Source organism: Phoenix dactylifera, unplaced genomic scaffold (genome assembly GCF_009389715.1).
Source record: "Phoenix dactylifera cultivar Barhee BC4 unplaced genomic scaffold, palm_55x_up_171113_PBpolish2nd_filt_p 000143F, whole genome shotgun sequence".
NCBI classification, from domain to species: domain Eukaryota; kingdom Viridiplantae; phylum Streptophyta; class Magnoliopsida; order Arecales; family Arecaceae; genus Phoenix; species Phoenix dactylifera.
The window spans coordinates 155,044-174,921 of NW_024067698.1; the positions used below are offsets into that span (position 1 = coordinate 155,044).

At 37.8% G+C, this 19,878-nt stretch overlaps 3 protein-coding genes across 3 annotated transcripts; 2 read left to right on the forward strand and 1 right to left on the reverse strand.

Annotated features, from left to right (window-relative positions):
* Positions 1–558: 558 nt before the first annotated feature.
* LOC120104932 (mannan endo-1,4-beta-mannosidase 6-like) lies at positions 559–5,875 on the reverse strand. Its single transcript, XM_039116840.1, has 5 exons — positions 4,885–5,875; positions 3,641–3,838; positions 2,047–2,169; positions 1,644–1,855; positions 559–1,450 (listed from the first exon to the last, which is right to left on the reverse strand). The coding sequence occupies exons 1-5, from the start codon at positions 5,266–5,268 to the stop codon at positions 1,051–1,053; spliced, it is 1,317 nt and encodes a 438-aa protein (XP_038972768.1). The 5' UTR covers positions 5,269–5,875; the 3' UTR covers positions 559–1,050.
* A 2,316-nt stretch (positions 5,876–8,191) lies between these two features.
* On the forward strand, positions 8,192–9,122 carry LOC103696214 (BAG family molecular chaperone regulator 5, mitochondrial-like). Its single transcript, XM_008777752.4, has one exon. The coding sequence runs from the start codon at positions 8,402–8,404 to the stop codon at positions 9,029–9,031; it is 630 nt and encodes a 209-aa protein (XP_008775974.2). The 5' UTR covers positions 8,192–8,401; the 3' UTR covers positions 9,032–9,122.
* A 1,279-nt stretch (positions 9,123–10,401) lies between these two features.
* On the forward strand, positions 10,402–19,652 carry LOC103696215 (putative BPI/LBP family protein At1g04970). The gene is made up of 6 exons (XM_008777753.4): positions 10,402–10,882; positions 12,715–12,854; positions 16,001–16,352; positions 17,153–17,401; positions 18,199–18,324; positions 19,093–19,652. The coding sequence occupies exons 1-6, from the start codon at positions 10,472–10,474 to the stop codon at positions 19,273–19,275; spliced, it is 1,461 nt and encodes a 486-aa protein (XP_008775975.1). The 5' UTR covers positions 10,402–10,471; the 3' UTR covers positions 19,276–19,652.
* The last annotated feature ends 226 nt before the right edge of the window (positions 19,653–19,878 follow it).

Here is a 19,878-nt window from a genome sequence, read left to right on the forward strand (position 1 = left end):
TCAGTAAAAAAACAAAAGGGAGGAGAAGGCGGTGAGAGAGAGAGCGAGAGAGAAATACGACAAGCTAAGTGACTCGTGAGTTTTGAGTTTCTTAAGCATTTTTGAAACTCAAATTTTAATGAGCCCACATTGGTAAATCTCGGTCAGAGAAAGAAAGAGGGAGGAAGGGAGGCAAAAAAAAAAAAAATGTAACACTACAAGGAAAAACATGAAAAAACCAACTCTTGATTGCCGAGGCTAGAAAGATGCATTGATAAATTTGGCTCCCGCATCAAATTTTGCCGGCGCTTCTAATGAACGTCAACAATTTAAAAGAATAGACGACGCTTAAAAACATCAGTAAAAATTCTAAAAAACACTGAAAAATATTATTTCTAGTATAAACGTTGCACCACCAAAAAGCCACCCAATGGTGGTCGTATCTGTTATTTTCTTTCTTTTCATGCATACTTGTTCAATATATTTCTGCAACAAGTGACACCGGCTTCTAACCTGAACCTTGGATATATTATAAAACAAAGAAGCAAAAAACAAAATGGAAAAATAAAACATGACTACTTGAGTAACACATCCAGTCATATTTATTAAGTATAGCCAAGCCAACATCTGTGTCATAAAAATGGAACAGCAACCAGTTGAACATCACTAACCAATTACTAAATAACAAAATACATTTTTTTCTGGAATTACAAACATTTTTGCATGGTGGAACAAATCATAATATAAAATAATACATGCAATATCCTAAGAAACAGTTATTCATGATCTCCATTGCAGAAACGTCTTCCTGAGGTAAGTAAATCTTCATTGACAACAGCTTACAAGGTTGTTGACACTCGAAAGCTGCTATCCAGAATTCTGACATAACACCTTCACCTCCAATAGCAGAACTGATCTCCATTAGTTTACCATATTTAATTTCAATGGCAAGTATTTCTCATGAATTTCTTTCTTAAACCATTCCCTTCATCTTTGACGAAAAGAATTTCATATGCGTTTGGAAATGAATGTCGAACAATGTTATTGCCCTATAGAACAGATGATCGATCCTTAGGGCTGTAATTCAGAACAGGGTTCCCTGATTTTTTTCTTTCCTCGAAACAACCTCAGTAATCGGCAGGATTGTTGTACTATCGACTCGTATGTGGACGGATTCTCCCATGCTACCAGTGAGAATTCATCATGATATTTTTGCATTCCTTCAACCATCAACTGCCAAATTAGAGCTCCAGCACCAGCTTGACCCTTCTTCGCAGACTCATACACTTTGTCATAAACCACATTCAGTAAAACATCTCGCTCATATGTGCCATTTTTCTTGGCATGCAAATTGGATCCAAATTCTAAAAAGAGAACTGGTTTTTTCAATATGTTCTGACTATCATTCACGTGAGAATCCACCCAACTAGAAAGATATTTGACTTTCTCTTCTAGGCTTGCCCTTGGGATCCTAAACAAAAAACAGAGTGTCATCCTCCTTATTGAAAATATTGAAAAAAGAAGAAAAAAAAAGGTGGTCCATTCTGAGGAGAAACTAACATGCACTACATGAAACAAATCAGTTAGAAAAAAAAAAAGTGGTCCATTCTGAGGAGAAACTAACATGCACTACATGAAACAAATCAGTTAGAATGGCCACCAACCAGCTATCAGGATATGCATGCACTGAAGCAAAATCTATATGCTCATCCGCGGAATTTTGCAGAAAATCAGAGCCAAAAGTAGCTGCCCATTCTCCTGGATTCGCATTCAATCTTTCAGTTCTCCCAGGCCCATAAAACCCTTCAAGTCCAATTGTGACAAGGTGTTTCTTGTCTAAACTCTTAATATGAGAAGACATATCAATAATCCAATCCTAGCAACCAAAAAAAAAAAGAAGCACAACTGAGGGTTAGGCTTCTTGGAATTTGAGGTCATCAAAAATAAGCACTTGTTGATCTTTTCAAGATTCAGTTTTTTGTAACAATTGGTGGTTCCATCCAATATTTTAAAGAAATCAAGGCAAAAGTAACTTAAGCAAACCAAGTTACAGATTAGTTGTGTTACCTGAAGAATAGGAGCAGATGATTTAGATACACATCGTGGCTCATTCATGAGCTCCCAAGCAAATATAGCAGGTTCATCATAATATCTAACCCCACTATATGAGTTCCTTCTTGTCACAATTGCCTGCAATGTTTATTTTCAGAATTTAGATGTAACAAGCATTAATTGTGATACTTTCGACTTTCAATAGATATAAGAGCATACAATCCAAGTGCCTGCTTTATCAAGGTCTGCAGAAGATAAATGATGCCTGGAGGTTAAAAGTTTAGAGTAGGCACTGCTCATTAAAAAATAGAAGTAAGAACAGTGGACACCACAATAATGAAAATATAGCTTTGAAATATCTAATCAGTGAACAATGTCGGTGGATTATACTAAAAGCTCCAAACTGTAACAAAAGGCAAATTCATTAAAGTCTTGTTGAGTGATAAAAGGCTTCCTAATACACAATGCGCCCACCACTCCAAGGTCTGAGAAGGGTCAAATGTATCCAGCGTTAACCTTGCATGTGAAGAGGCTGTTTCCGTGGTTCAAACCTATTACACCCAGATTACAACAGAGAAACCTTACTAGTGTCAATTTTACGAAGTTCATAATGTTCCACATACCTAACTACACATGTTGGTTTTAATATTTTCCAACCATGTATTAAACAACTAAACTCTCCTATCCTCACAGGCTTTCATCTTGAAACCACTAGATGACAAGTAACAACTTCCAAAAATACGAGGCATTTGATATTTTCTTCTTTTTGGAATTTACGATGTTGCTCGTGATGCATGGTCTAGACTTTGGTTATGATGGGCCACCATATAACAACATGAATAACTACTCTGTTGATGTTTTGCCAAAAGTTAAGACGTGCCCACACTACATATATGCCCACAAACACAGACACCCAAAGTAGCTATTAAAGAATACTTCTTTGTTTCTTAGAAGAAATTGTATTTTTCTTGTAAAAAATTGTACTATGACCAGTGTTTCTTGGAATAATGACATCTCTCCGGAAAGAGAAATAAAAAGTAAAAAAATACAATAAGTCTTGAAAATGTGAAGAATGAAGATGGTGAAGTCAAATAATGGTAAATATATCAACATAGCAGAAACAGAGAAGAAACAATCAAAAGAAAAGTAAACTTCTTCTCATGAAAAATAAAAGTTTATTTTTTCTTATAGGTATGATAAATATTTTTTATTGACAAAACATGAAGTGCTTCCAATTTTTCTTTTTCTCTTGCTAATTCAAACACATTCTGTGTCAAAAATTGACACAACCATGGGAGATTCAAGAGCTAATGGACAAAGATTTTATATGACATGTAACTTTAGATTGCTCAACATAATCTAACCACATTTAGATTGGAGGATCCACTGAGTAAATGGACAGATTATGGAAGTACTATGTGCATGTTTATGCTAGTATCTGTTGATATGAGTCTCTCCTAAACATTTCACCAAGAGGTATACTTGTCAAGCAAAGCATAGCAGCCTGACAACCTCGAGTTCAATCTAAAGTTAAAGCAGAAAAAATACAAGCTTCTAGAACAACGAGTGCTACCATCTAATAATTGAACCAGATATGCTTAGAAGGTACCTTTATGTAATCCTTGAAGTAGCCCCTGATGACATCAAATGAGAAAAATGCATCTGATGAGGTTGTCACATTAAAACCAGCTTCTTGTGCCCATCTAACATATTGATCTTTACCGCCAAATGCGTTGAGATTATTTAGAAGACAAAGAATTAGCCTTACATTATTCCTCCTTGCTTCATATATCACATAATCCAAAGCCTAAAACAAAATGTACTTAGTCATAAAATCAGCTAAACATTGAAAAGGATATGCATAGTGTAAAGCCAATCTAATAAATTTAATGTAGCAATTCACAGGACCAGCAAAAAATAGTCTGTGTGACAAAAAGGAAATATAATTAAGCATTACTAATTAAGCGCAGCAGAATATATTAACAATTAGGCAAACCAAAGCATTACAAAAGACCACTGATAGGTTCGGCATATCTTGACTCCACCAATCCCCTGGTCCAAGTAGCCTCAAGCAGAATGCTGTTCAGACATCTTATAAGCAGGTGGAATCATTAAGGCGACACTGTATTTCCTTTCCACCCTACCAATAAGGCAAATCCAGCAGAAGCATGTTTTCAGAGAAAGCGCCTGTATTCCTCAGATACTTCTCACTTTAAGCCAACTAATCCACTTTGTTAAGGAAAAACAAGCTGTCTAACAGCTCAACTGCCAAAGTTCTGAGGAGCTAAGCTGCAGAGATTTGATATTTCATTCTGAAGAAAAATTCGTCTATAAATGAGCTCTAATGTCTCAAAATGTATTCCTCTTTCTGTTTCAACTCAGCCCCTTCAAATTACAAAATCCAACTAAAAAAACCATGAAACAAAATCTCAAATAATCAGATAACATGATGTTACAGGACTCCGCTTGGACAACGACGACGACAACAACTGCTAATACTAATAATAATAATTCAGCTGTAGTTGTAATCGTTGTCATCGTCATTGAAATTCCAACTGCTAATTTAGCAATAGCTTAGAGAAATACATCGTTGAATTACCCAAATTGTGTGCCAGCAGCCAATCCGAAGGCCATCCACCACAAATCATTCAAAAATTAAAAAAGAATGCTATAATTACTTTTTTTTTAAAAAAAAAAAAGCAAGGACTTTTTTCCACCCTAAAATAACATATTCCACTTATTGGATCAAACTTATCTTAAAAAACAAATAATTCTGGACCAGAAAAAAGAACATTAGAATTCTAGATTTAGTGGGGGAGGAAGGCAAAAAGAGCAAGCGAGATCGATTGAGACCTGAAACATTTGCTCGTCGTAGTGGCCTGGGAAGAGCTGAAGGGCCTTGGGGCCACCGTCGCTGAATGCCCAGGTCCGGCAGACGGTGAGCCCCATCTCCCGCCCCCGCCGGAGAATCTCCGACACCCACGTCCGCTTCTCCGACGACATTAACCAGTAGGAGTTCCAGCCATTGACGTACACCGGCGAGCCGCTCTCCAGATCCACGAGCTGCGTCCCGTTCCGCCCGATGAAACCCATCCGCGGCTGCAGCCACGGGATCGGGATCCGGAACCCCCCGCCGCCTCCGCCGCCGCTTCCCCATGAGTTCCAATTCATGTATCCCACGGCGATCAGCAGAAGACCGCCCAAGAGCGCGTACGCTCGTCGCTCCTGAAGCTTCATCTCTCCTCTTTCTTCCTCTCCTCAGCTATTACTCCTTAGCTTGGAAAGGCAACAAAAAAAAAAAAAAGAAAATGGGGACGAACTCTTGGAACCGTGCCCCTTGGGTTCGTTTCCAGCCTCCTCACGCTTTATTTGCAATTTTCTATTTTAATAACCATTTTATTTTAAATCCCTATATCACGGGTAGAGTAATAAAACTGATATAATTATATACAAATATTTTTAACGTATCAGGTATCACCAATCTTTCATGAGGGGACACACTTTCTCGTGGAATTAGCCTGCGATGGCTTAGATTAAACGTTAAAAAAATAGTCTAAGCCCAATTTTTGTTAGTGGAACAGGGATCTAGCAAAAAAGCTTACAACAATGATATCAGAACTTGTTCGCATCCTAATATTTGACCATGTAGTTTAGGGATCTGAAGCTGAAACTGAGCCTCAAATCCACAATGACCGGAAAGTATATCGATTACAGTGTTCATACTTACAAAGCTAAAATCTCAAGCGATATTATTTGCATAGGGGACAGCTTCATCCACCATCCACTTCCCTATTTGGCTGCGGAATTAGTTAATGGAGTGAAACAATTCCTATCCCAACTTCAATTCAGATGAGATGTGAACGGACCGTTTCATATTTCGTCGGTCTATCTCGGTTTTAATAGGGTGTCGGCTGGCGAGCTTGACACGTTACAACAAATGAGAGATGAGATTAGCTGAAAAGAAAATGAACAGCTTTTACTGTTTGAAAAGAAGCAGTGGAATTCCGCATTATTTGCTCGTAGAAAGAGGAGGAGGAGGAGACGATGGTGTGTTGGTTTCTCACTTGCGAGGAGCAGTGCATAACGGAAGCTTAAATTGGCTGTGGAAAGTGGCATTGCCGTTGCAGCACCGAAGTTGTAGGCTCTCATCTATGTCTAGATTCTTTCGTTGCACGTGGCGAGTGCGCGTGTCTGCATGCTGGAAAGAGTGACAAGTGTTGCTAGCAATGCTCTCCAGCTGCAGTGTGCTGCATGGGTGTCGTCCTGCCTAGCAATTTGGTTTTTAGCATGGTTGGTCTTCAATTCCTAACATGTCTCACACATAGCAAAAATGATGATTTTTAAGATTGACTATTTGTTGCTCCATCGCTTGTCATATTTGGCTAGTCAGAAATACTTTCATTTCAAACTATGGATTACGGCACACTCATAACTCTTTCGAAAGCTCGAGTGCAAGCAAGCAACTAAATTCATCCAGATTAATGCTAGTCGGTCGATCATGATAGCTAGAGAAAAGTGGGTCTCTCGCGGAGCATCTCCTGCAACCCCCTCCCCCTTCCTCACATATAGCAAAAATGGACGATTTTAAGATGACTATTTGTTGCTCCATCGCTTCCCATATTTTTAAGATGACGATTTTTAGATACTTATTTCTGACCTACCCAATTAAAATTATTTGCCCATTTTAAACAAAATAATTTCTTAAAATTATATATATATAATATTCTTTATTTCAGTATTTTGAAAATAAAAAAAAAACTTATCCAAGATCAATCATGACCCATATGTTTTTCCGCCTTCATCGAATCTCCATTCTACCTTATTGATCGTAAGATATTTTCATAAGTAGGAGTGCAAATAAGTCGAGCTTGAGAGCTCGACTCAATTCAACTATTATCAATATTGAAAAAAATTTTGAACCGAGTAGCAAAATCATCGACTCAAAAGCTTGCAAGCATAGTCAAATATCTATTATATTAATTTTATATTTAAAATATAATATTATATATATATTAATTTGATCTAACTTTAAATTTTTAACTATATTTTTTAATTATTACCAAAGCTCAAAATTGAACTTGAACTTGAGCACAAGTATGATTTTTGAGTAGAATCAAGTCGATCTTAAATATTATGTTTTTTTATCGAGTTAAGTTTGAGTTCTGGATGGATTTTGAATCATTTTTAAGTTCAAATATTTTAAATTAAGTCAAACCCGAGCCTCTCACTCCTCGACCCGGTGCAATTGCGCTCCATGATGAGGCCGAGCGGTAGTAAATTACTAAAAGGCTAAGTGACGGAAGCCCTATACCTGTTTGTTAATTTTTCCCCCGAAAAAGAAGGCATGCAAAGTTAAGAAAGGTTGAGAGTTGAGATATCTTTCAAAGCTATGTTTTTTAATAACATGTCACAAAGTATGTGACAGGGCATGGCTTGCAATTACCTAGACATTATCTGATAATCACTTATATAAACTGAATAATATGCAAACTATAAGCTATTAGATCAAAAAAAGATAACGAAAAATATATAAGGAGACCCAAGAATTAAAAAAAAAGAATAACTCAAAATTGATTTAAAATTAGCTGAGTTTTATAACTGAAATGACAAAAAACTATAATTTTCTTACAAGAATGGCTTCGTAAAACTTGTAGACAAGCTATATAGGTTTCTCAATAAGAAGACATGGCCATTCATAATTAGCTAAATTTTCCTGGTGAAGATATATATGATCATAATGTCCCTTTTTTATTTACCTATGCTTTGGAGAGCTCTAAGCCTTTAGTTGTTTGATTGCATTAATTGCAACAAAATAATATTTTAGTAGTCTTGGAACAGGGCAAAAGTGACAAATTAAACTAAAATATGAAGCTTAAACCAAAGTAATAGATGGTATAGACTTCAAAAAAGGTTGTTCAAAAGGATGTTCTTTGGTGACAAAATATTAGAGTGTAATGGAAAACCATCAAAAAAAAAAAAAAAAAGTCATCGCCATTTGTGGAATACAATTATGAAAAAGTTAGGTTGGGCCTAGGCTAATTGAAACCTATTTATGTCCAATTTCTGCCTAATTACAATTAGGTTCAGGATACGTCCGCCATCCATAATAGAAACTCAAATTAAACTTATTTTTGTCCCAACAAATTTAATATTATATTTTTAATTTTATTGGATGTAATCGTACGAATCGTCCGTTATAGCAAAAAATAAAATAAAAAAAAAATTAAAAAAAAAGGCATGCTTGCTAAAAGCTTTCCCATTCCATCCACTTTCAGCGTTCCAGAACCATCCCAACCGTAAAGAGCCCAAAACGACGCTCGTCACCGCCGTCTTCTCCTTCTCCCCTTTTACCCAATTCCTCTCCGCCTCCATGGACTCCTACCACTACTACTCCACCTCTTTCTTCTACTTCAGCCAGAATGACCAAAACGCCCCTCACCGTCCCAACAACGCCATCTTAATCCCCATCGAGACCCCCTCCTCCGGCGACTTCCCGCCTCCCACCCCCGTCCGCCTCCCCGACGCCGTCCCCAACGCCGCCGCCGTCAAGATCCAGTCGGCTTTCCGCGGCCACCTGGTTCGATCCCTGGTCGGGAAGATCCGGGCCGTCAACGCGGAGTCCGGACGGATGGAGCGACTGATCCAGCGGCAGGAGACGGTCGACGCCGTCCGGCGGGACGAGCGGGAGCGGCTCCGGGTGAACGAGGGCCTGATGGCGCTCCTCCTCCGGCTGGACTCGGTGCCGGGGTTCTACCCGGCCGTGAGGGAGCTGCGGAGGTCCGTCAGCCGCCGAATCGTGGGACTCCAGGAGGTCCTGGACGCGATCCTAGGGGAGCCGGCCGTCGGCGGGGAAGGGTTTCCGGCGAATTTGGAAGAGATCGTGGAGGGGATCTGGGGAGGAGAGGAACGTTGGGGCGAGGAGGAGGTGGAGGAGATGGGGACGGGGGGAAATTGGGAGAGAGGCTTTGGTTGTTTGGAGAAGCTCCTTTTGGGAGTCTGATGTACTATACCAATTGTATACGTATATCATGTTACGTATGTATATGTGATTAGACTATGGAATAAGGAAAGCCGAAAGCTTTTATTCTAAATTTTCTACTCTTAAAGTAGAAAGATGCAGAGGTCAATGCTTATACTTCTGATGAATGACTCAACCTTTTAAGTATCCACTAAATTATGCCTATAAAAGTGTGACAACCACCAAAGTGGTAGCACGGTGGGAACGGAACTTTGATTTCACCGAAGTGGCTTAAGTTCGAAACACGTGAGCGTCGATTAAATATGGAGACCGAATGCATTTTGCTTAATTTGTCCGGTAAAATCGTTATTTGGTTTGTCGTTACTTAGATAATGCTAGTGTGATGTACTCACACAAAGATAGAGCTGCTGCCACGGATGGAAAGGGTATGAGTAAAAAATATTTTACCTGCATCGAATACTGTCTAGTGGGGAGGGAGCCTAGTGACGGTTGCTACGCGGGTGAGGTTCGCCTCACCCCCTCTTCTCTTTCCTTTAACCGAAAAAAAAAAGAAAGAAAGGAGCGACAACCAACATACTTGCTGTAATTCTAGAAAGTAACTATAAAAAATAGCAAATAATTAATAAGACCCTTGAAGGTGCTCAAATGATAAAACCTTTAATTACTATAGATTGTTATGAATTTAGTTCTCTACCTAGTATCTTTTCATAATGATGCCATTTCCTCTGCTTCTTTTCTTCGATTAAACACGCTCATTACATTGGGGAAAAAAATCTTGAAATCCATCATGTAGCTTGAAAAGGAAAGACAGTGATGCAGTATATCTAATCTTCAAATAAACGGTGTTTAACTAAATTGTATATAATACTTAATTCATTTCCCATCTTCTAACATACCTAATCATTTTGGTGGAGACTACATCTCCAACAATTTATATATGCAACCAACTTATATACCTTGCGTTCCAACGTGGATTCACCAGTGTATTCCAAATATCAAATATATAATACCACCACATCAGTAGCGACTTAAGCAAGCATCGAAACCACAAGTGTTAAAGTAGGTCCCACAAGATGCAACCACAAGTTCACAAACCCAAAACCAGCCTAAGAACGAAGGACAAGCCTCCGTCAAGTACCGGACGGTAGAGGCGTACCGGTTCAAGCATCCTTTCTGTCTTTGTCTCCACGGGTTCGGGTTCTATCTTTCGCGCGGATGAAAGCTTGATCTCTCTTTCGCGTCGTCGACCGTTGCACTGCGGCAGGCACAGATCTCAAAGTACATCAAATTCATTCATTTATCCTCTGCACAGATCTCGAAGCGATAATTGGAAAAATACAACCCCAGTCCTTGTCCCCAATCCCTTCCCATCCTCCCCAGCCTACTTACTGGCCTTGTCCCCTTGCTCATAAAACCCTCCCGCTGCCTCCCCTCATCTCTTCTGGCTTCTCCCCAGATCTCATGGCAACGCTTCTTCCTTTCCTCCTATTCCTCTCCATCTTCTCTGATTCGGCCACAGCCAATCTCCAGTCCAAAGAAGAAAGCTTCATCTCCGTCGTCGTCTCCGAGAAGGGTCTCGACTTCGGGAAGGACATGCTGATCGAGAAGGCAAGGAACACCCTCACCCTGCTCCGCCTCCCGGACATCGAGAAGTCGGTGAAGATTCCGGTCCTAGGGACAGTTAACATGGCGGCGACGAATATCACGCTGTTAAGTATCAACGTTTCATCTTCGACGGTTCAGCCCGGCGAGTCGGGTATCGTGATCGTTGCTTCGGGGGCGACGGCTAATTTGAGCATGAATTGGCGGTATTCGTACAGCACCTGGCTTATTCCGATTGAAATCTCCGATGAAGGAAGTGCTTTTGTTCGGGTAATTTGAATTCCCCTCTTCTCATGTATATTAATAACGTTTATCGATTTTTTTTTCGTTTGTCTCTCTTGATTTGTTTCGTGGACTGGTCACCCTTCTCACTCTCTGCGGAAAGGTAAGAATTTTGGTTTTGTTATGAACATTGTGGAGCCCATTTTGTTGGTTTTTATGTCCTTCTGGTGAATGTTTGGACTATATTTGGGATACTAGATGCTCACCAGGCTGTGGAAGATTCACAAGCATTGATTGGGTAGGCTTCTGGTTGTTGGGAGAATGGCAAACAACTGATTCAATTCTGCACGCATGCCTAGGGTGGATTCTATCCCAGTTTACAATGTTCTTGAAGTTTTAATTTAGTGAAGGTGGTGGTGGTGGTGCAGTCAATAGAACTAAAAATTTGCTTCAAGTGCTTCTAGGTCTATTGGACACAAGTTCAAAGCCCAAGATGTATGAGGAACATGTGAAAGCCAGAGAGAGAAGTTCCTATTTGGAGCAAAGACTAACCATTTCGTTCAAGCTTAACCTAATGGAGTCTAGGGCTTATGTAGCTGCTTTAAAGAGGCTGGGTGGCGGAATTAAAAAAATAATATGGTCAACCTGCTTTTTCTGACTTAGGGAACTCTCATCTTGAATGTATGAAGAGGCTAGGAGACAAATCAACAAACAGAATAATTTTTGTTTTACTTTAACCTAGATTGCTCTATTGAAGTGCTCCGTGAAATTGCCATCATTTTGTGGCTGTAAGTAGATAGAGCGCTTTTTGTCCCTCCACCAGACTGGGATAGTCCCTAATCACATAGATTGATAAGCCTATGAAAAGGCATGGCATACAAAGGACAGATAGAAAACCAACTTTTCTGAGTTGCATGATCCTGCTACATTGTGTTTGGTTTCCTGATCAGAATTAGTAGGTGGCAAAAAAAGGCTGGTGTAAGAATGCTTAAGTTTGTTGAAGAAATAGATTAGTTGGTAGTCATTGCCAGGTCAAGTACAGTCAAGGTTTCTTACTTGAATAGTTAGACATGAAAGGTTCAGGAGATGGAGGTCTCCTTGTTACAACAGACAGACATCAATTATATGCATATCTGAAGTTGTTATAGGTATTCTTATTGCAGTTTTACATCCTTTTTTTCTCTCAGACTAACATGCTCAAGCTATTACCGTAGCTTGCTTTGGTAAATTATTTATATTTCTGCAGATATTTCTCCTTTTTAAAACTTTAATAGCTGTAAGCAGTGCAACTCTACTAGTTGTTAGAAAATATTACAGAAAAAACAAGATTTTTTGGTTCATGTTTGTCACAATATTTTGATAAAGTTTCTTCTCTTATTGTATGACATGCTACGCTAAAATATTGGCCATTGCTCTTCAGGCCGCAGTTTGCAGCCATCTTCTATTCTTCAAATTTATTAATAACAGCTTCTCATTCTCAATATTTTCATCATAATTATAGAAGGCTTAGAACTTAGCTTCTCATTCTCATTATTTCATTATAATAATGAAAAGGCTCAGAACAGTTAGTTTACAGAATGTCATACTTTTAATGTTCTTTCTACAGTAATATTTTTTTTGCTTGACTTGTATCTGTCATGTGTCAAAATGTTTTTTTTTGCTTTTCTTCTCCTCTTCTTGATGTCGATTTTTGGAACTGATTCTACTATTTTATGCACTCTGACTCGTTTTATTTGTGACTAATTAGCTTCATCCATCTCTTTATAGACGTTTACATAATCTTCTCTTCTCTCTTCTCCTCTCCCTCTCCTTGATGACTGCCTGCCTACTTGTAATGTATTTCAACAAAGGGAAACTGATGACTCCTGCTTCTAGCTAAGGTTGAAGGCCTGGAAGTTGGGCTCACCATTGGCATGGATAATCAAAATGGAACTCTGGAGCTGACTGTGATAGAATGTGGCTGTTATATGAACGATATGGTCATAACCTTGGATGGAGGAGCATCTTGGTTTTATCAAGGGTATGCAGCCTCACTGCTCATTATTGTAAAAGATTTGAATCTTGTGTGCCTTATCGTGCATTTTTTTTGTTTATCAAGTGGACTTATGGGGGAGAGGAGAAAGACTCACTTATGTCCGCCCCAAATCTGTGACATAACACAACCATGCTATCGAGGGGTATAACCCACGATAACACGAAGCCAACCATTACATCTTAACTTCCAAATCTATCACAAACAAAATATAATAATTAAAAAACTAATTTCATCATTCATTAAATAAAATCAATACTGGTTCAGGGCATCTAAATCTAAACATAAATACCAAACTCATAATACTCAATATTCAGAAAATCATTAACTAAGAATTCATAGTCAATTAAAATACTAAATTCTTCTACAAAATTTTCAAGCTTGCTAGCACGAATTCCAAGCCTGGACCATCCTTTGGTCTCATTTTCCTATCTATGGACCCAAGTTGACCCTTGCAAAAGAGCCTTTATTTGCCCTGGTGCCCGAGCAGCCTACTAGATCGATCACCCCAGCCCTATTAAGTACCTATGAAACCCAAGATTGATGAACCCTATCGAATGGCCTTGGCCCTGATCGAGTTCGTGTCCATGATTCATTGATCGAGTTGCTTAGACTTGACCTAACCAGGTCACCGTCATCTGGCCAACCGTTCTCTTTGTTTTGTTATTCAATACTATTAGGGTGATCGAATGAAAATTAATCTTACTCTTAATATCTTTAAATAGGTTTAGCAGGTTCATCTAATAAAGTTTGAAAGTCTAAGATAGAAAAGATAAGTAACCCTAACACTCCTTATTAGTTTTTATTTTTTTATTTATTTTTTGGTATTATGAAAAATATGAAAATAGTATTAAATGTTGATGATATCATATTTTCTTAAAATCAAGGATCAAGCATACGATATTATAAAACTCATGATTTATTATGAAATAATGGTTTCATGATTATTTTACCATTAAGCACTATTTATGAACTATGAACTCCATATTTATGAAATTTGTATTTTTTTTATGAAATGAATAATTTTATGATTATTTTACTGTTAAATGCTTATATATGGGCTATGAACTTTATAAAGCCATTTAATATTTTATTCATGTATGATTCAAGAAAATATGATTGAAAAAATATGACTTAAGAAAAATCGTTTTAAGAATTATGGTAAAAGGGCTCTCAGATAGCTATGTATAGCCCTTGAAAGTGGGGTAGATCGACATCTAGTTCCATACGATCTTGCCAACGGATAATAGTAGTTGGCATATGACTCTGCCGGTGGGTAATAGTACTTGGCATACGATCCTGCTGGCGGGTAATGGTAGTTAGCATACGACCTTAGCAGCGGATAATAGTAGTTGGCATACGACCCTATTAACGGATAATGGTAATTGGTGTTTGTCGATTACGGCCTTGTTCATATACATAGTTTTGCTAATAGAATAAAAATGTAACTATAGGCGAAGTTTTGACATGAACTCTTTTCCTTTTCAACCTGTTCCATTATGATTAGAAGTTAATCTTGATCAAAGTGTATCACTTAGTATTAAGTTAGTGTTAATCTATATGCTAATGCATTTTCTTCCATTTTGGGGATTTATTGTTGATTTGTTTTAAATAATCTTTCCAGCAACCATATTTTTAAATTTCTTGATATTTATGATGATTATTTGACAGCTTAGCTCCTGTGTGAGTACGAAATGTAAAAGTTAACACATAGTTGTTTTTTTTTTACTCTTATGAGAAGTTTGACGGACTGCCTATTCCCTATATTGTAAAAATGAAGAAGGAACCATATATATTCTGATAAGGCGCATAAAATGTATGTACTAAGAGATTCACTTGGCTGGACATATCACAAGTAGTGCTTATTCACCAATAAGGATAATAATTTATCAAAGTTTTTGTTTGGTTAAGAATGGTAATATGTGCTCGGCCAAGGTAGTCATAACTGCAGTTTATACTCAGCCTAAGGTAGTTTTTTTTTTTTTTTTTTGAGGAAAAAGATGGACAGAACCCATCAGGCATTTCATTAAGAGCATAAAATGTGAACATGTACAAAATTAAAGGACGGAAATGTTTACAACTTCTGTCTTACTATATTTTTGAGGGACCCATTGGACCCAGAAAGCTTTAATCTCATCAATCAGAGTAGCTTCCACCTTTGTTTCAAAGTTAAAGATCCTCAATTCCTTTCTTTCCATAGTCTTCCCTTTCCACCATATAGAAGCTAACACATCCCTGCCCTCCATTTCTTGTTGATTCTTCTAACTCTCCAAGATCCCCAGAAAGAAGCTGGAGAACCAGCACAGCCTTTAAATTCGTCTTGTTTCTGAAGTACTCCCATCATTGTTCTAAGAGCATCTGTGAAAAATATGAGAGGCGTTTTCAGGTACAGAATTGCAGAGAACACACTGTGCTGGGGCAGGCAAAGACATCTTGAGTAAGTTCTAAGTCTAAGTTGTCAGAATCTTATGCTTAGCAGCAAGTAAAATAAAATTTTTCACCTTCTCTGGTATGTGGATTTTCCAAATCACATGTATCCTGAAATCAAGCTTGCCACTAGAATCAGCCAAAGGCAACTTGTCTTAGATATCTGGTTGGACTAGCCCAGCTATTGAGGCATCGATAACCCTAACTCATTCTGTAGTTGTATCCAATTGGACTTTTAATTAAACATCTAGAATATAATTTTGGTGGCTTTGTGCAGCCAATGGTCAATTTTCAGTTTTAACATTAAGGATTTGGTTCAAGTTATGCAAACATGAAGTTTGTCTAAACTACAAACCTAGCCCAAGCCTACCTATATCTTATACCGAGCCAAAGTAAGTTTGAGATTAGCCTTGTAAAAGTTAGATGGGTATTCAGTCATTCCAAATGAGAATGCATTTTCAAGAGTTTCAATTTTCTTGATTTGTAAAGCATATAACACTATAAATGTTGACAGTGTTTACATAAAAGTAATGGAACTTCTAGCTTGTATATATTTCTACTACAATACTCCATAACTACAGCACAATGTTCGTAGTACCTCATGTATGGGATGCAACTTGATTTAGTTTTTCTTCCATTCTTGATGCATATTCATGTCGATAACCTAACTGACTAACTACCTTCCATGCTTTGATCATATTTTCTAGGTTCGTGAATGCTTTCGAGGATCATATTAGATCTGCTGTGGAAAGTGCAATTACTAAAAATATTATTAAAGGGGCAATGAAGCTTGATTCTTTATTGCAAACTCTTCCAAAGAAAATTGATTGGGATGATGTTGCTGCACTGAATGTGACTTTTGTGAATGATCCACTGTTTGGAAATTCTTCTGTTGAGTTTAACATTAATGGTCTAGTCGTTGCATCAGACGAAGTTTCAATGCAAAGCTATTTACATGAAAATGCACGGATTTCAACATCTTGTGGGGGGGAATTAAAGATGCTCTGGATTTCATTAGATGAGATCGTGTTTAACTCTGCATCAGGGGTATACTTTCAGGTAATGTTGCCTCATCTCCATAGCATGTGTTCTCTTAGTGTCTCTCCATTTACTATTGTTTTGACTCATAAATATTGAAGCTTATAGTTTTTTCCAAGGAGGAATGCTTTATCTCATGTTTTCATAAATGAAAAACATTTATATGGCACTTGAACTCGAACTGTTTTCTCTGGGACCCATGTCAAGTAGTTTCAGGAGTCGCATAACAATGGGTTCCTGTGTGGTTCACACATTTCAGTTGTTGATGCTCATGTAGGTTTAGGACTCTATTTCGATTTGGGGAATGACAATCTTTATGCATCAGTTTACATTATTGAAGTCTGATGCATCTCATTTGTTCTTGTTTTATACATTCTGTTTGATTCATGCTAAGCTGCTAGAATCATATTGGGTATTCAATTATTTTGAATTAGTGAGTTATACATTATACTTTCAAACAATTTTCAGTACAGATTTGAAATCTTAGTTTCAGATTTAGTTTTGGCTGGTTAATGAAGTTTCCATTTTGCTAATTATGGCATCTTTCAGTTTAAGTATCCATCATGTGTTTACTCGTATATGTAAGTAATATCTGGACATGATTTCATAAACTTCGGTAACCCAACTTGATTAAACTTTTTGTCTTTGAACTATACAATTTAGTATTTGGTAAGATGGTTAACTTCTGATTAATGACCAAGCAATAATAAGATAAACTATGTAGTTGTGAATAACAAGTACACTACTGATCATCTTCTGTGACTAGCAACCGCATGAAATCTGTATATCAAGTGTTTGCTTATAGTTATTTGCTACATCAGGCAGGATTGATGCATCGGATTGTGGACAAGGTACCTGATCAGGCTCTTTTGAATACTGGTAGCTGGAAGTTTCTTATTCCTCAGTTGTACAAGAAGTATCCAAATGATGACATGCTACTGAATATTTCAGTAACTTCTCCTCCAGTTATAAGGATTACACCAGAAAACATTGGGGCTATCATTTCCTCGGACATGACAGTCCATGTGTTGGATGCCAGCGAGTCAATTCCTGTTGCATGCATATCAGTGGTAAGCAGAATTTTATTCTGTTGCAATATTGTTTTCCTTATTCCTTCTACTCAATTCTAGTTCATGCTTTGTGTGCTGCAATGTTTGTCATTGTTAATAGATGTTTGGGCTTGCACACTTGTTAGTTCTAGTGAAAATTCAGCACCATGAAACAACTTGATTTGATATCTGTGTATCTGGTTATCCGCTGATTCATGTATTCAGTTCCGGTCGGAGGCTTCTAGTATGAAAAGATTTTGGGTCAAGTTCTACTCAACCTGACTTGATATTACCATTAGCATGATCCAGACTTGGACCAACCTGACTCCGTCAAATTATTTGAAACTTAGTAATAAATATCATGAGATTACCATGATCATATAGATCTTATCATTTCCTTTTCTTTTTTCAGAGATATATGGGAAGAATACATGGATGTGTGTGTGTGATGTGGATGATATCCTGTTTGGAGAAAAAATTATAACCAATACTTGACTGCATGTTACCCATGTATGAATTAAATACAAGATTCATTGCAGTTATTTTAAATGCTTCCGTAATGACTTATGTTATTATTTATCTCAAGGTAAAGCTGTGTTTGTTTTTTTTGGGACATTGCATGCTTCCTCTGTGTTGCTTAGATCTCAGCAAGTAATTCTGATCATTAACTGTGCTAGTTGAGGTTACTGCTTTTGAGTATTTCTTGAGTTACATATCTTCCTGAAGCATCCTGCTGGAACCTAATTTAGATCATTCATAGTTCAATAAATGATTCATGCCTCTCTATTTGTTTGACTAATTGCCACTGGTTTCTGCAGGTAGTTTCTGTTTCAGGGGTTGTGGAGATATCAGGAAACAACCTAGGTGGTAGAGTAGAATTAGATGAGTTTACCCTGAAGTTGAAGTGGAGCAAAGTTGGAAACTTTCATATGTATCTAATTCAGGTATTGCAACTTAGCTTATAATTGTAAAGCATTTCACATCTTGTTCTAGCCCTTTAAGGTGAGTAGTTTTGAAACAATGATCAAATCATGGATTTCTTTACTGCGTCACGTTGTTCCTTTCTATCCTTGAAACATAGCCTTGTCAATTTGAGTAAGCACACCAGGCACTTTCTGTTGTTGATCTATTTGAGAGGATCTTTGGTATATTACAAACAAATGATAAAAATGCTGCATATCACCATGGGAAGATCTGATTGCTCCAAGGTGTCCTTGATTATAAGCTTTTTGTGTGTGTGTGTGTGTTTTTTTTTTGGGGGGGGGGGGGGGGGGCAGTGATACTCAATATCAACTGAAGTTGGCACCTTTATGTTTGATGGTTGCCATGTCTTGGATGGATGGGGAGGGCCATTATGGAATCTTCAGCTTTCAGTATCACAATTGCACATTGACCGTACAAAGAGAAATAAAATGCATGCATGCAAATGCTCGGAAATAAGAGAAATAAAGGTTCGATCATTGAGAAAGAAAGTTGGCTGAACTATTATACCTATATTGCTTGAAGTGTTCTGTGCTTTTATTTTTTTTTAACACCTCTTGGTCATTATCTGTGGTTGCTGCTATTCACCTAATTTCGTGATTGTGCTAGTATTTGTGTATCACTTATTAATGTGTATACTTGTACTTTTAGCCAATTCTTTCAGGATTTTTTTTTAATGGCAGCTAAGTGTATAGACCCCATGGTCATTCAATTTTTTAATATTCATGCAGGGGGTTATGCGGGTCTTCCTGAACAGTGTATTTGTGCCATATGTTAACATGCATCTCAAGCAAGGTTTTCCTTTGCCGATCATCCATGGATTTATGCTCCAAAATGCAGACATAGTCACCTCCAGTTCAAGGATGGTTATATGTTCTGATGTAGCATATACCAGTTTCACTGGTGTTGTGTGACCTGCCTTCCAGCATTCAAAACACAGATGGGAAAATTAATGGATTTTGGATGATGTGCGCAACATACAAATATAATGCTGGAATCCGTGGCTGGAAGTGTGCATTCCACGGGCCTGGATTTATGTTGATCCCAGTGGAGCATATTAAAACTTTTAAATTTGCTCAAGCTGAGGGCTGGTCCATTTCTAGTCCTAGCTGAGAAGTCACTTTGTAACTTCTTCCATAATATGTACCCTCTGTACTTTAGCCCCAGACCAGAGGGGTGTAAAATATTCAAAAGAAAGTCTGATCGCTTAATTTGTTTGTATTCATGGTTAAGTGAATTCTGTAAGCAAGTCTTCTCAATTTTCAGGCAGTAGACTATATCTTGTGATCTTTCTCTATAAATATTTGCATTTAATTGTAAACATAGTATAAGAATAAAAACAGAGGTAAGTCTCTAAATATTAACTGTTGCCTTGAAGATGTTTCATGGCAGGCAATTCAGGATGGGAATTGTACAGAGAGAGATAATGATTGCATAGTTTTCTATTCTCGTGCATACAAACAGCTTGTCCGCAACAGTGGCCTGTTAGAAGAATCACAGACAAGCTCTATAGCTTG